General features: G+C 41.7%; 1 protein-coding gene across 3 annotated transcripts in view; it reads left to right on the forward strand.

Annotated features, from left to right (window-relative positions):
* The window catches only part of BMPER (BMP binding endothelial regulator), a 233,886-nt gene that overhangs the window by 124,903 nt on the left and 92,994 nt on the right, over positions 1-15,989 (forward strand). For all 3 annotated transcript variants that reach the window (XM_046669043.1, XM_046669041.1, XM_046669042.1), the window contains 4 exons: positions 3,771-3,870; positions 9,112-9,221; positions 12,546-12,686; positions 15,163-15,267. In XM_046669043.1, coding sequence (XP_046524999.1) covers positions 3,771-3,870; positions 9,112-9,221; positions 12,546-12,686; positions 15,163-15,267 — 456 coding nt within the window. The remainder of the gene's footprint in view (positions 1-3,770; positions 3,871-9,111; positions 9,222-12,545; positions 12,687-15,162; positions 15,268-15,989) is intronic.

Genomic DNA, 15,989 nt, shown 5'->3' on the forward strand with positions numbered 1-15,989 from the left:
AATCAGCTAAAATAAAAACATCAAGGGGACAGAAAATAGACCTGGGACAAGTTTCATGTCTTCCTTTCAGCTACTTTCAGAGAAGCACTTGGATATGCAAGTAGGACAAATGAACATCTCTAAAGAGCAAGCTTACCTTTCCAAGGAAAGGCTAATGGTGAAAATCATAACTCACCAGTGCTATGGAAGTTCCTGGCATTCCTTTCCTTGTTGAGAATATAGTCATTAGTTTCCATGTATTTTAAATATTTTGAAATTTTCAAACATTTAACAAAATACCCGGATCCTAGGGATTTTATCAGCTTTACAGGTTGAAGTTGAGTGTTGCTTTTTGGAGTGTCAGCACCAACAAACATTTAGTTAGTACCTAAAATGTGCAAAACCCATTGAGATACAAAGATAAGCAGATGCAGACAGCCCTGAGTTGTGCCATCTCCTCAGCATCCTGTAGTTAGAGCAGTCTGAAAAATTCCTCCGAATTCTAGCGCCCATTGTGTGTGGTGGCTCTTCCTTTCCTTCAGCACATTTTTACTGAGATGTTTCCTTGAGTCCATCACGCTCTTGGATATTAGACTCAAAGAACTGGTCCCTGCCCCCATGACAGTCTAACTTGGAGGGTTAAACTTTTCTGTATGTGTCAAAAATACAGGAGAACAGATGAGAAAAGAAGAGATATGGGAAGATGGAAGGGGTTACTGAGGAATGAAGGGATTTAAGGGCCTCACAGATGAGAAGAGGCTTGAGATAGACCTTGAATGAGGCAGGATTTCGAGAAGAGTCAGGGATGGGGGGAGAGAGGGAAAGAGGGATGTATAAAGAAGATGGTGGGCATAAGATGTACTTGGGGACAACAAATAAATAAGATACATTGGAACTTTCTCTATGTTAGAATTGGCAGGAAAGAAAATTGGAGAGAAAATTACGGGGTATCTTGACAAAGCATGCTAACTGTGGTAGTAAAGAACTAATGCACCTGAGTGTTTCAATGCAACAAAATATATTTCTTGCTCATCTAACCATTCATTGCAGGTGTTTGGTGGGTGTATTTCCATATGGTGACTCAGGGAAGCAGGCTTTTTCTATTTTTAGCGGAATTCTTGATGTTCCCTCCATAAATCTATAAATTCCTCCATGAAGAGAGTATTTTTGTATGTTATATTCACTGCTGTATCCCCAGCATATGGTAGGCCTTAAACAAATATTTGATCAAATAATGAAATGATGGCTGGATGTTGGGAAGGAGTCCTGGACATATTGAACCTTCCAGGATGGATTAGTGGAAAAGACTTGACGCAGGGAAGCCAGTTAGAAAGGGATTGTGATAATCCGATAGAGCCTGAGTTAGTGTCCTTACAGTAGGAATTAGTGCATTTTTAGAAAGAGAAATGTTTCCTTCTGCTATTTTAACTTTCTTAGTTTACAGCACAGACACAGCTTATGGTTTAACCAGAGTCCCTGCTGAATTGAAATCATAGAGCAGGTTGTGAGCCGAAAGGCCCTGGGACTTTCTTTGGAGGCATTAATTGGAATGCAGCCTCGGGCCTTGGGCTCTGCCACAATCCTGCAACCCAAACAAAACACAACTCAGCTAAACCAGCAAACCCAGATTGGAGTTCAAGTTGCTTTAGCGGACTCCTGGGAAGCACAAACTGCAGTTGTATTATGTATGCAAAATTCGCTCCTTGACCTTATGGTAAGGAAAATGACTGGAATACACATAATCTTTTGCCAGCTTTCCAAAGTGTTGGACAAGCTAAGTCCTATGCAATTATGCAATACTTTTAAAAAAATTTGAATTTTAAAATATGCTTGAAAAATAGATGCTGATCCAACAAGAACAGAGACTATCGATGAAAAGAATATGTTCTCTGTGCACCTAAGGGAAGCCAACACACAGGCAGCCTCATGTGGCCTGAAGCTTCAGGACTTGAGGAAGTTGCTTGCAGATGAATTTCTTTGAAATGAATAGCTCAGGGCGGCATATGCCCTCCCTCTAGATTTGACTTCTGTGGTTTATGTATAAGCTGGGGCAGACCTCAGAGTCTGACCTAGACCCACGTTATGTGCCTCTGAAGTCTGGTGAAAGGCCAGACTTTAGGATTCCGCAGAGTTGAGAGTTGAGTGAGGAACCTCACAGAGAACAGCCAAGGATTCTTAGGAGATTTTGAGTGATTCTTGCTGATCTGGAAATAATGTAAAAACAACAGAAGAGCTTTTTGTGGTATTTTCACATGTTCTCTATTGGTTTGGGGAAGAATCCAACAGTAAAGTGGCTTAAAAACAATAAATATTTAAAAAGACATAATGTGCCCTACTCTTTTCATCCATCTCTACAAAAAAATAAACTATAATAATAAATATGGCAAGAACAGGAAGGAAAGCAGAAACAACAGGTGATGGTAGTTTGCTGGGATGGGAATGGATATGATCCAGACGGTCGGTGTCCGGTGTTAATGCAGAAAGTGGTGGAGAAGGTGTGAGGAAATGCTGTGAGGGAATCTACCTCTCCCCAGGCCCAGGGCTCTTTGAGATGTGACTTCCTCATTTTCTGAGGTCTCTTGAGATATAAAGTACCAGCTTGAGACAACAGGTACTTGAACATCCACTCGTTGGTTTTCTAGCTCAAATCCCAGAGAAGCCAATCCATTGACATTTCTTTTGCCTAGTGATCTATGTACCAAATTTACTGATTTTCTAAAAAATAAAACCTTAAATTATTCACAAATTTGATAGCAGTTCATATTGCACAGAATAGTTTTCACATGAGCCTTACAAAGTTGTTGGACATAAATTGACTAGAAAGTACTTTTTTTTTTTTCTCACCCAACTTTCTGAAGATTCAGTTACAAATTGCTGAGGCTGGAAGAAGAGGCACCACGGCTGAGGGATAGAGGAGGAGGAGTTCGGCATACTGCATCTTCTCATTCTACAGAGGAGAGAGAGGCTGACAGGCAGAACCGGGGGAAGGATGCTGAGGTCAAGAAGGAAGGAATGGGTGTCAGAGGCAATGGGTGCTGGAGGACAGAAAGCGTGGAGAATGAGGAACAGGGAAGATTATTGAAGGTTCTAGAACTTCTCCCATGGGCCACTGAGGCTCTGCTAGTCCTTCTAATATCAATCATCATATACCTTCTACTCAGTTAAGGATACAGATTTGGTTAGCTTGGTGTATTCAGTGAAATTGTTCTGCTGAACATAGGCTCTTAGCGCCTCCATTTTCAGCAGATTGGCTGCTTCCTCTAATCTGAACCTCATGGAGCCATCCCAGCACACCTTCAAACTGTGGCAGAAAGGGAAGCCTTCCTGGAGGAAGATGTCTGCAGGACCTACAGAAAGATGGGGGTCTGAAAGAGGAGGAAAAGTCTCAGGAAACACAAAGGGTTCCTTTGCTTGCTTTGGGGTTAGAAAGGAAGCCCGCTTGTCCTGGTTTGCCTGAGACTTCTCTGGTTTTAGTCCTGAAAGCCACGAATCCCAGGAAAACTGAGATAGTTGGCTGGTCTTGAGAAGGAAAAAGATAAAGAAAGGTGGTGACAAGTGTGGAGAGGTGATGTTGTAATCATCTCTTTAGGGGCAGGCTTTTTGCAGGTACAATTTGTGTGGCCTACAGGGAAAATAAAAGGATGCTTGGGAGAAATTACATGGATCTGAGCAGTCACCCCAGGGACCTAATAGCAGGGAAGGCCCTAGGTTTGTTCCAGATGTCTTGATTGTATAATATCTATGCACTTGCTTTTCTAAATGTGCTTTTTCTTTCTCTCTCTTTTCTTCAGGGAGGCAGGACACAGTGCGTGCGAGAAGTCTGTCCCATTCTCTCCTGTCCTCAGCACCTTAGCCACATCCCCCCAGGACAGTGCTGCCCCAAATGTTTGGGTGAGTGACTGTTTTCAGGTCAAAGAACAATGTAATTGATTTTCAGTGTTTTCTGCTGAGTCTTCATCTACATTATTTATCTTGGAGTTCTCAAGATTGTCCTGTCACGTGGCTTCTTAGAGAAAATATTACTTCTAATTACAAGAACATAAGGTGTGCACAGGGTTTGTCTCTCTTCTGATGCCTCCTCAGAGGTTTCTTCTGTCTTGTCTTCCCTTATATCTGTAAACCTAGTACACTGGACAACCTGGAACAATATGTCCTTGTGGGGAGAACAGTACTGAAGAAACTGTCTTTAATTGGACATACAATGATAAGAAGGAATGTATTTTAAAGGCATTTGAAGTAAACACACACAGGAGTATAGACAAGTGTTACTTTTAGAGGCAAAAGCATGCAGGAGGATAACATGCCCAAAACGAGAGGTTTGGAAGGGAGCAATGAATAATAGCCAAAAAAGGGAGTGTTAGCTATTTCTTCTTGAGTATTTACTATGTACGAGGCACCATATAAAACACTTTATTATGCTTTTTCTTACTTAATTTATCAAGAAGCTGTGACATAGAGGTACTAAATGTACTAGATAATTCCAATGCATAATATAGGTACTCATTAGTTTTGTTGTACTGAGAAGGAAGTAAATTCTTAGCAGGTGACTCAGCTAGTGAGTTATGGCATTGATACTTGAGCACAAGTCTCTGATTCCTCAGCCCATCCTCTAACCTGCTGCAGCTCAGCTTCCCCAGGGACGTGGACAGCAGCGTGTGTGTTGTCAACTGAAAGGAGACAACTGATGATGGCGAGTCTGCAGAGCATGAGGTTCCTTGGCATTTTTTTGTAATCCATATGTCAGCTTCTTCCATATGATCCCTAGGCCCTTGAGTTAGTTGAGGTCCAACTAGTTACGATTCAAATCAAAGTAGCTTCACCCATCATTTGAATACAACAGAACACCCAGCAACCTCACTAGAATCTACAGAGATCCTTGAGGGGGCTAATATTTTTCCTAGTCCCCCCTGGCTTTGTGTTTCTGCATCTGCTGTTTTTCTCTCTTTGTTCCTTTCCTCTTCCTCCTCCTCCTCCTCTCCTCTTCTTCTTCTTCAACGTCATTTTGTCCTTTCAGATACACCACCCATCCAGTCTTTTCACTTCCTATGGTGCTATTGAATCAAGGCTTATGTCGCAGATTTTACTGAAGATTTGCAGTCACCGAGGGTGATTACTTTACAGAGAAGCGTGGTGAATGACCTAAAATGGAATCACGTTTAGGAAACTTTAACTGTTTGTCTCTTTTGTTTGAGCTCTAGCCTCTCCTATCAGTTATTGTCCACACTCTTTCCTTGAATCTTCTGTCCTTTCTTTCATAGTTTGCTTTCCCCAAATCCAAGAAATCTTGTTGATTTATTTTTCTCATTCCCAGCTTATCACAGCCACTCCCTGAAGTCTATCTTTCTACAACCCAATTGGCACATAAAGGTATCTTGTTAAACTAAGGCAGTTTTCTCCTCTTTGAGGAGTTCTATTACTATTTCTTTGTCTAACGATGTTTGCCTTCTTGCTACACGCACATACACATACACACACATATATACACACCCACCCACACAGATACTTTTTGATTAAATATGAAGTAATCCTAAGAGCAAAGGAGGATTGTTTAGACGTGCCTGACTAAAGACATTTCCACTGATATGTGTGCTTCCTGGGTTGCCAATGTGTGCTTGCACTGCTGGAATAGAATTTGCCAGTTCACTGTGGGCGAAATCATCGTGCTATGGGTCCCGGTGGAAGTAGCATTCCAAGTAATCAGGGAAGTCATCACAGAGAAGGTGGCATTTAGGACCTGGCTTTGAAGATAAGTGGGCTTGATGAATGTTTTGAAGCTGGTACCATAGATGTGCTGAGTCAGCTCAGAAGTTTCTCATATGAGCAATGACTATTGTATTGAATGCAGATTTTTCTGTCCATTTGTGGTCATAAGTCAGACTAAAAAAGGAACAGCAAGTCTTAGGAAATTTGAAAATCATAAAGCTCCCAAATGAGACCTTTTTTGGTTGGGCTAAACCCCAGGGAAATAATGTGGAAATAGCTTAAATCAGGCTGTACACGGAGTCTCTGAACCATTCTTTTGAATGTTTTATCTTAGTTTGGGCTGTGATGGGGTAAAAAGAAACATACCCACATAACAAAGGACAGAAAGGAAAAAAAGAAAACACTAGGATGCTTTCTAGATGCTGAAATCTTAGACCAATTAGACTTTTGATTAGTTGGATGCTGATTTGCTGTTGTTTTCCCTTGACCAGAATTCATTTACATAACATTCTTCTACCTTTTACGTTACACTGTTCTCTTCCTGTCTCTTCTCGTTTTCGATGAAGAGCCTCCTCGCAGGTTTGTATACACAGAGCACCCCATTTCCCTCTCAGAGTGACACAGCCCAGGATCATATTTGAATTACACCACCACTAATAATGATAATACTTATCACCTGCCACTTATTAGGGATGTTTAATAAGTGCTGATCTCTGTGCTAAGAGCTGTACATCAATATTTTTAGGTAAAATTTTCATTTTATTGAGGGATAATTTAAGCCATTGGTCACATTTGTTCAGGGGGATAAACTCATTGACAAGTCTTTTGGTGAGTAGAGTGATGCAATCTACTGATACATCAATCCAACAATGCATCCATCCATCCTTCTATCTATGCAACAATATTGAGAACTGTAATTGTAGTAAAAGCAAGAAACTACGGGAACACAGTGAAAGGGCCTCTGAAGTTCATTCTAAGCAGTGAAAGGGTCTCTGAAGAGGCGGTATGGAAGTCGGCCATGAAGAAGATGTATTTTGATTAGTGGAGAAGGAAGCTTGATTATATCTATATATTTATTTATATCCTGATTTTTGCCAAAAAAGTTTTAAGGCTACTTACAAAATACATGAAGCACATGTAGCTAAAAGATAAGAAAAAGACAAACCAGGTTATCACAAGTTATAAAGAATTGCTCAATTGAAGCAGAGTTATTTTTAATTCTTAAAGGACAGGAACGTACCCCTGATCAGTATAGAGGAAAGTGTTTAAAGCAGTGAAAAAGGACATCAACATCATTTTTTTAGTAAATACACACACACACAAAGATCTGCTTAGAGATATTTCTTATACTAGAATACCCTAAAACTAAGGTGTGATGTGACTGAAGTGATTCTGATGGGATGGGTGACCTGCCCACAGCTTTCTGATGCTTCAGGGTGATCCTAGGGGGTTCCTTAGAAGAAAATCTAAAGAAAGGATGAATTTTGTATTTTGCACATAATTCTCTAATTTACTCTATAAATTCTCAGGAACTTCAAGAGACTCAGGACCTGGGTGTACACATAAGAATACCTTTCTTAGTTGAGATATTAATACTTGCTGGGTGCAAAAACAGTCATTATGCTTTTATCTAATCGTGAGAGAGTTTGTGGTTGCATACTTCAATATCAACATTGTAGATAGAGATGGTAGCGTGTTATTGGGAGGAGGCATTATTGAGACCATTTTGCAAGTGAACTAAGAGAGGCCTGGAGAAATCATATACAAGGTCATCAGGGAATTCATCCATGAGACCCAAATGATAACTCACTGCCATCTTTTGAGGCAAGTGTGCTTCTGGTGGTGAGAACCAAACTAATGATTTAATTCTTTGTCTATACTGTATCCTAGCCTTGAAGTTGACTCTGATAGGACGATAGCACTTTTTTAAATTCTGTCATTCCAACAATTCTAAGAATAACATTTCGTATATGTTTATAGGTGTTTTCAGCATTTCATTGTGTCTCCTGATAAATAGAGATTGCTTTTAATCATTTACAAGAAGAAAGAGTATGGCTATAAATCTGGGAAGTGACCATCAGTTTTTGACTTCTGGGGCCAGCCCCATGGCTGAGTGGTTAAGTTTGTGTGCTCTGCTTTGGTGGCCTGGGATTTCGCAGGTTTGGATCCTGGCTACGGACCTAACACTGCTCATCAGGCCATGCTGAGACCATGTCCCACATGGCAGAGCCAGAAGGATCTACAAATAGAATATACAACTATGTACTGAGGGGCTTTGGGGAGAAGAAAAAAAGAAGATTGGCAACAGATGTTAGCTCAGGTGCCAATCTTTAAGTTCTTTTTTTTTTGAGGAAGATCAGCCCTGAGTTAACATCTGCTGCCAATCCTCCTCTTTTTGCTGAGGAAGACTGGCCCTGAGCTAACATTGTGCCCATCTTCCTCTGCTTTATATGTGGGATGCATACCACGGCATGGCTTGCCAAGTGGCGCCTTGTCAACACCCGGGATCCGAACCGGAGAACCCCGGGCTGCCGAAGCAGAACATGCGCACTTAACTGCTGCACCACGGGGCCAGCCCCTTAACTTAGTTCTTAATTAAAGTAGCATTTCAAGGATGTTTTTATGTGCTTCAGAAAGTAGAAACTCAAATATTTAAAGAAAGGAGGAAATTGAATTGTACTCCTTTTTCGGGGTTGCTTTTTTGGGACCTTTTAGTCATCAATCAAATCCTCACATCAGGGAAACCCAAGCTAATTCTACAGAGATGTGATGCCTATGAAAGCGTGGATACTTGGCATGTGGAGCTGGATTCTGCCCCTATGCGCCCTTTGAGTTGGCTTCACCCTTCATGACAATGAGCTTGGAATTTCTTCAACTGAAATGTTACGTCATTAGTTCTTCTTTTTGCTCATTCTAGCCCTTCTTGGGATTTCTTGGCTTTTCCTGCCTCCTCCTTGCTAATACCTACCTTCTGGATAATTTTACTTCTTCTTTAAGATGCGGCTCAGGCATCACATCTTCCAAGAAGTCTTGTCTGTCCTCCCTGTTCCCATAGCTCCCAGACTGGCTTCTTTCTAGATCTTACCATATTGTTGTATTAAGATCATCTTTTGTGGGTTTGTTTCCCCATTAGACTGTAAGCTCCATGAGTACGGGTCTGTGTCTAAGTCATCTTAGGTCACTGTGATGGACAAATAATAAAGATGTGTTGAATTTACAAGATTCAGTGTGGACTCAAACTCTTTTTTACAAAAGCTCTCTAAATTAATGACTCCTGGGGATCCCATGGGAACATATGAACCAAGGCTCTATTTTTGTGCACCGGCTTTACCTGGTCTTGTGAGAATGTTTAATAGTTCCATGATGCAATTGCTGATGACAAAGTGAGCCATCCCTGGCTTCTTACACTCTCCCATTGCTCCCCTCTAGGTCAGAGGAAAGTGTTTGACCTTCCATTTGGAAGCTGCCTCTTTCGCAGTGACGTTTATGACAATGGATCCTCATTTCTCTACGATAACTGCACTGTGTGCACCTGCAGGGTAAGGTGGTTCTGAGGGGCTGTGGTCCAACAGTGATCATGTTTTGGGTTTTAGTGTTAACATTATTGCCAAACGTGATGACAAATCACTTATCAAGAGGAGGCGTTATTGATGCCATCTTGTGAGGGAAATCATACTCAAAGTCACAAGGAAGTTCAAACATGGGGGCCAAATTGCAACTCACTGTCATCTTCTTAGGGCCAACTAGTTAGCTCCTGGTGGTGAGAAGTGAACTGTGAAGGGCTGTCCTGAGCCACTTTCTAGAATTGGACAAATACACATGGTGGTGTTCCCTGGCTCTAATTATCCAAGATGAATTCTCTGACAGAAGTGGCAATAAAAATGGCTTTAATCACATTCAAGAGAAAAGAAAGGCATGGTTTTACAGTTCATCACAAAGATAAACCTGGTAATTTGGGAAGAGAGTATTTATGTTTTGTTCATCGTACCATTTCTTACTTGAGGCATTGCTCACTTTTCTTGAAAGGCACCCAGAAGTATAATGACTGGTAAGGAAAGAATTCCACAGCTCCAGAATTTGAAAGGGATACACATCACACATTCATAGAGTCTACTTAGGAGGTGATTTATTTTTGAAACCAAGAAGAGAATCATTTATATGGGGGACTTTAGGATCATTCATTAGTGAGCTAACTCAAACATCTGTGTGACACGAGTTTAGAATAATATATTTTGTTGGTGATGGTTGCTGTTTTGTTTTTAATAGCTAAAAGGCTAGAGAGGGAAAGAGAGGAGCTTTGCTCAATGTCAGCTATGAGTCAGTAGCCGGGATTAGAGTTCAGAAGTTCCTGATTACTTGAGGCATGCTTTGCTAAGTAGCATGCACTCCTTCAGGGAGGTGGCTGAGTAAGGGCTGAACTGTCTGTTCCCTGGCACTGAACATCGAGGAGTTCCTAAGCCTGAGAATACTTTCCTGAGGCTCTTTCCTCTCTTCTGTGGTTTGTATTATCCTATTGCTACACATATAGCCACTCCTTCTGTTTGCCTTGGCCTCCGTCCTCAGGACCTCTCTCCCGCTCTAGGAATTTCACAGGTTTTAGCTTCCTCTTGGGGACACCGAGCCTTTGACGAAACACATCGCATTCCCAAGTGCATTCCCAATTCTCTTGATTACAGGAAAGCCAGGCGTCCCATGAATGGGAATTAGCTATGCTTGCCGTGCTTTGGGTCTCATGGATTCTTTGAGAGATGATTAGACAATATGTTCCAGTGCTCAAAAGAAATGTAATTAATACTGTCCCTTCCAGAGGTTGTTTTATCAGAGTGTGAGTTCACAGTCACCTTTGGGAAATTGGATGCTTGAAGAATCAGACTGCGATCATTTTGAATAATCATTATTTTCTATCTGCTTAGAGCTTCCCTCTCCAGCATCCTCATCCAGTGCCGTGGCAGGTGCAGGAAACTGTTTAATAGTTCTCTGAACACAGTATGGTTGCAGATCTCTGTGCCTTCAAATTTAATGATTCCTCTACCTATAGTGTTTTCATCTTCTTGAAATTTTATTAGCAAACTGCTCTTCATCCACAACAGCCTATCTCAGATGTCAGCTCCTCTAGTGAGGCTTTCCTCACCTCCTAGAGTGGTAATTATTCCCTCTTCTCTGCTACCTCTACACCTTTACTAGCTCTGTTTACCGCCTTCTATTGCGATTTATTTGTTCACATGATTATCTCTCCTCTTGCTCGGTGAGCAATTTGAAGACAGAAGCACATCTCATCCCTGTATTCTCATTGCTTAACCTATGCCAGGCACATGATCTAATGGGTGCTGTGTGTGTGGGTGTGTGTATTTAGTAAAACTTGGGAGATCTACCATGAGGTATGCTTTATTTGAGAGCTGGTGAATGCTCTTGTTTTTCAAACTAGAAATAAAGACATGCAATTTGACAAAGGATTTTTTCCAGTTTATGAGTTGATTTATAATAATTTCTATGTGCCTGGCACTGTGCCAGGTACTTTACATATTTCATTTAAACTACACAATAAACCTGAGAAGTAGGTGTTATCTCCATTTTGAAGATGAGGAATCTGAGGCTCAGGGAGATGGATTTGTACAAGGTAACACACCTAATAAATAAACTGCCATTCCTCCCTGGTCTTGTTCCACTCTAAATCCTATCCACTAGATGATGTAGTTAGAGGCTTAACAATAAAGGATAACAAATGCCATTTTTTTGAAGGATCATTTCATTGTATTAATCTCAGTTGAATAGGTCAGTGGGAGTATAGTAGATGGTATCAGAAGTACCTCTTGAAGTCATAGAAGTAACATGGAAGCTACAGAAGATACATAGGTTGACTTGCACAACCTATTTGTATGTAATGCTCAGAAATGAGTCCTCTCTCAAAGGGTCTATATCTCATTTGGTCTCATTCTGCTGCCGTTGGTCTCATACTAACTCGACACTTTGCTGGTCTACCCTGAGACACTGCTTCCCTCCAGCCCTGTCTCCACTAAGTTTCCTGAATGTTTTGCTCTTACAGTCATTCCAGCTGACAGCGTTCTCCAGGCGAAACTGCATCTTGTTGGCTGGGAAACTAGAGTAGTTTACTTTTCTTAAGCTGCTGTGAACTTTCCTCCAATGTGTTGTTGAATGAATCAGTAGGCACAATTGACTTGGCTGTTTTGTTCATGGAATACCACTTCTTTAGAAATCAAGCTGTACCCCTTTAAGTTACATATATGAACTTGTTACCTTCGGAGGTAAAGTGGCCTGGTTACGGTTTATGGTCACATGGTTAACGGAAGAGCCCTAGAACCCAGGTCCAGTTTTGGAATTGCTCATTCAGTTCCTTTGTGAACACAGAACATACTAAGGAATTTCATCATGAGGTGGAACATTAGCTCTTAATTTTTGCTCTTTGATCAAAGATATCCTGCCTTTACACTAAACTCCTGGAAGATGGCACAAAGCCATGGAGCAGACCCAAGAGATCACTATTAATGAAGGATGCAAAAGAGGAACAGGAAGAAGGAAGCTGGCTGGCTCAGAGTGAGCTGGGCTTTCTAGCCGCGCACTGGCTGGAGCAGAATCATCAGTCTCATGAGCATTAAATTATAAGCCCTTAGAAGGTAGGGATCATATGTCACACTGTTCATAGTTTCCTCATCTTCTAGTCCAGATATTAAATCAACAAATAACAATTTGAAGTGAATGAAAGGTTGATTGCAACAAATTAAAATATACTATCTACGGAATATGTCCTAAAGCAGTCAGTCGTGGGTTGATAAAGGAAGGCCAGATGGGATGTTTGGTAGAGGTGGGAATCGTTTCTAATTTCCAGTTTGCCTTTGGGTCCCCAGGACTCTACCGTAGTGTGTAAGCGGAAGTGCTCCCACCCTGGTGGCTGCGACAAAGGTGAGGACGGCTGTTGTGAGGAGTGCCTCCTACGAGTGCCGCTGGAAGACATCAAAATGTGCAAGTTTGGCAACAAGATTTTCCGGGTACGTCATGAGCCAAGCTCATGGGAACTACTGTATTATATTGAATTGTAGAAAACACCAGACAGAGTGTGGATTGGAGTAATCCATATGTTGTGTATACATATGCGTGCATGTGTGTATTTATATATATTTATATATTATTATTTATATAATATATATCATATACAAGATAAATATATTTTATAAAAATATATTACATTTATATGTACTTATTTATGTTGCAATATTATATATACATAAACATTTAGAACCAGTATATATAGGGGCAGAGAAGCAACTGTATCAAAAGTGTTTCTATTTGGGTTTTTTTTTTTTTTTTTTTGCTTTATAAAATATTTTAAACCCATAAAACATCGCTGCCTTTTCCAAATGTGGTCGGCTGGTGATTGGGGTTGAACTGAAGATGTCCCCCTGGATGGTGCAGCTATGGGTACCTGAATCCCTGGGAGCATCTCGTTCAGTCCAAGATGCTCAGTGCCCCTTGCCAAAATCCTGATGGTCCTGTAGCTTGATAATTTTAGAACTTTTTCACAAAGCTACATTTTCACAGAGCGATTTCCTCATTTGGAAGATGTTCAGGTGAGGATGTTCATGGCCTGTGTAACCAGCATGGCAGTTGAGCAATGGTGAGAGAACCCTGCCCCAGCTGGGCTAGCAGGTCGTCTGCTGGTCATCTGCTACACATCTCAGGTGTGTTTTATGTTGTTTTCTGATGGCCTGAGTGGGAAGTTGTACAGTGACCATTAAATGTCAGGATGGAGTTGGATTTGTCCAAGGTGTTTCCCATCTAGTCTTTTTTGCCCAGGGGTGGGGGGAGTCTCTCTGTACCCGAAGGTGTCATCTCATGATGCCCATGAGAATTGGGACCCTCAGAGTCAAGTCAGATGTGGAAGCTCCTCAGGCCTGCTGCACTTAGCCAGACTTCCTATTACACCAACAGAGTTGGGAGGGAGAGGCTTGGTTCTTATCGAATTGGTAAGAAGACATATGTCAAGCCCAGGGGAAGGGGGTCATATGTGTGTTTCATTTACACCAGGCTTTCAGAGCCACTCATATGTTCTCTTTACATAAAGTCATCCTCTGTCTCCAGAGCAGACGATAGATACAGTAGACTCACCCTCATGATGGTGGTGTGTGCAAAGTACTTTCAAGGACTCCTTATAGAAAGTTTCCTTTATGTGAATGAAGCCTGAAGTAATTTACAGAGGGTTCTTCTTTTTTTTCCCCACTGAGGAAGATTCGCCCTGAACTAACATCTAGGCCACTCTTCCTCTATTTTGTATGTGGGTTGCTGCCACAGCACGGCTGACGAGAGATGTAGGTCCACACCCAGGATCCGAACCCACGAACCTGGGCTGCTATAGTGGAGTGTGCCGAACTTAACCACTAGGCCACAGGGCCAGCCTCCAGGGTTATTCTTGAAATGTGCACTGAGAGAAATTGGAATAGTCAGATGGCCTTTGAAACAGGATCAGTTAGGTCTTTCTCTCCTGAGAAATAAAAGGCAATAGAGAGTAGGTAGTCCTTAAAAAGCTTCAAAAAATGAGAAGGAAGGGGTAGAAGAGGAGTCATCAAAGAGCTGAGCTAGTTTCTGTTTTTAACAAAATTTGTTGCTTAGATCCACAAGCCCAGGAAGGAATCCTTGTTTTGTGTTCAATCCCAGCTCTATTGCCTGCAATCTCTTTTCCCATAAGCAAAGATGCACATCCCTGCATGTTCTCCGGAGGTACAGGGCTTCTTGTGGCTGGGCATTTGTCAATTGCAGATTATAAATTCAACGAGCCAAAGAAATTCCTCAAACAGCCCTTTTTAGGCTAGAAAACGTGTTTCAAAGTGCTACCCAGCTTTTTGAGAGGTGAGTATGGGACAGGCAGGAACATGGTATAAATGGCTGTTGGAGTGTTCTGCCTGGGCTCCATCTTTTCAGATGGCTTGCTAATCAGGTGTCTGCCTGGGCAGTGGGAGTCATTTGAATTAGCCTCTGTTCTTTGCATGTTTGTGTCCTGTGTGGTCCAGAACCATGTCACATCTGCTTAGAATAAACTAACCACCTCCGGACATCTCAATTAATTGCTGGTGCCTGAGACAGCTTCAACGGTTCAGTCCTACCAAGCTGAAAAAGTAGACAGTTGCTATTGCATCAGATATGAAAACTTATGTTTGTCTCCCAGGGCAGAACAAAGTAAACAATGCAGGAGGAGGAAGATGCAAATATGACTTGGTTAGATGCGCAAGAATATTTTTTATATCCTGGAGGGGGAACACACACGCATATATGCACACACACCCCCACCTCAAATCTAATCTTACATTAAATCAGTTAGGTGTGGATAGGACACCTCAGAGTTGTTTAGTCTAATGATGGCATCCCTCACTCAGGATAAGAAATGTTTTTCTTGGTAGAGAAATCCCAGCCTGGTAGATTAGCTCCCATCAGCCTACAGCTGATGGCAGAATCCTGTGCTCTCTCCTGTAGGATGGAGAGATGTGGTCCTCTGTTAACTGCACCATCTGTGCTTGTGTGAAAGGCAAGACGGAGTGTCGCAAGAAGCAGTGTGTTCCCATCAGCAGCTGTCCTCAGGTATGTTTGGAATGCAGGCTGCCTTCTCTTTACTTTAGCATTTTGGGAAACATCCCGTGTGTGGCATGGTCACAAGCCACCTTCTGAACACAGAATCCAGGTCCCCTGAAGCTTCCAGGTTCACAAATAGCGACATGCCCCTTGCAAATCCTGCTCCTCCTTTTTTGCAGTTCCCACTCAGTTTCTAACCTTGTGTGAAAATAGCTCTTATCTTGCTCTTGTCCTCACTCTCCTATTTCTTGCTGACTTCTCCCAGTTCTTTGTTTCAACGTCTCCAACTCCTTTGCTTGTTTTGCTGGGTTTTCTGTTGAACATCATAACCATCATTTGCATTTTCCTCCTTTCTCTTTCCCTCCTCAAATCAGAGTTTTCTTCCTTTAGCCATTCAAAGTAATATGCGGTTGTTTATTAATAAATTCCCCACGGGGTTGCTCCTGCCTACCAGCATCCCTGACCCCTTTAGACAAGTTTTCCCTCTCTAACCCTGGCCTCCATTGTAGCCCCAAATGGAAATAGCCTCCTTATGGAAATATCTCTTTTCAGAAACCCACGGTTCCAGGGCATTGAATAAAGCAACCATTATCTTTTAAAGCATGAGCTTCATTGAATTCACCTCAGCAACTTGAAACCTTTCAAGGTTTTATGCGTTTTGGGAAAATGTCAAACCTATTCAATACCTTCCAGTGAATGAAAAAATATATCCATATATTCAGAACATGTCC

Source organism: Equus quagga, chromosome 8 (assembly GCF_021613505.1).
Source record: "Equus quagga isolate Etosha38 chromosome 8, UCLA_HA_Equagga_1.0, whole genome shotgun sequence".
NCBI lineage: Eukaryota > Metazoa > Chordata > Mammalia > Perissodactyla > Equidae > Equus > Equus quagga.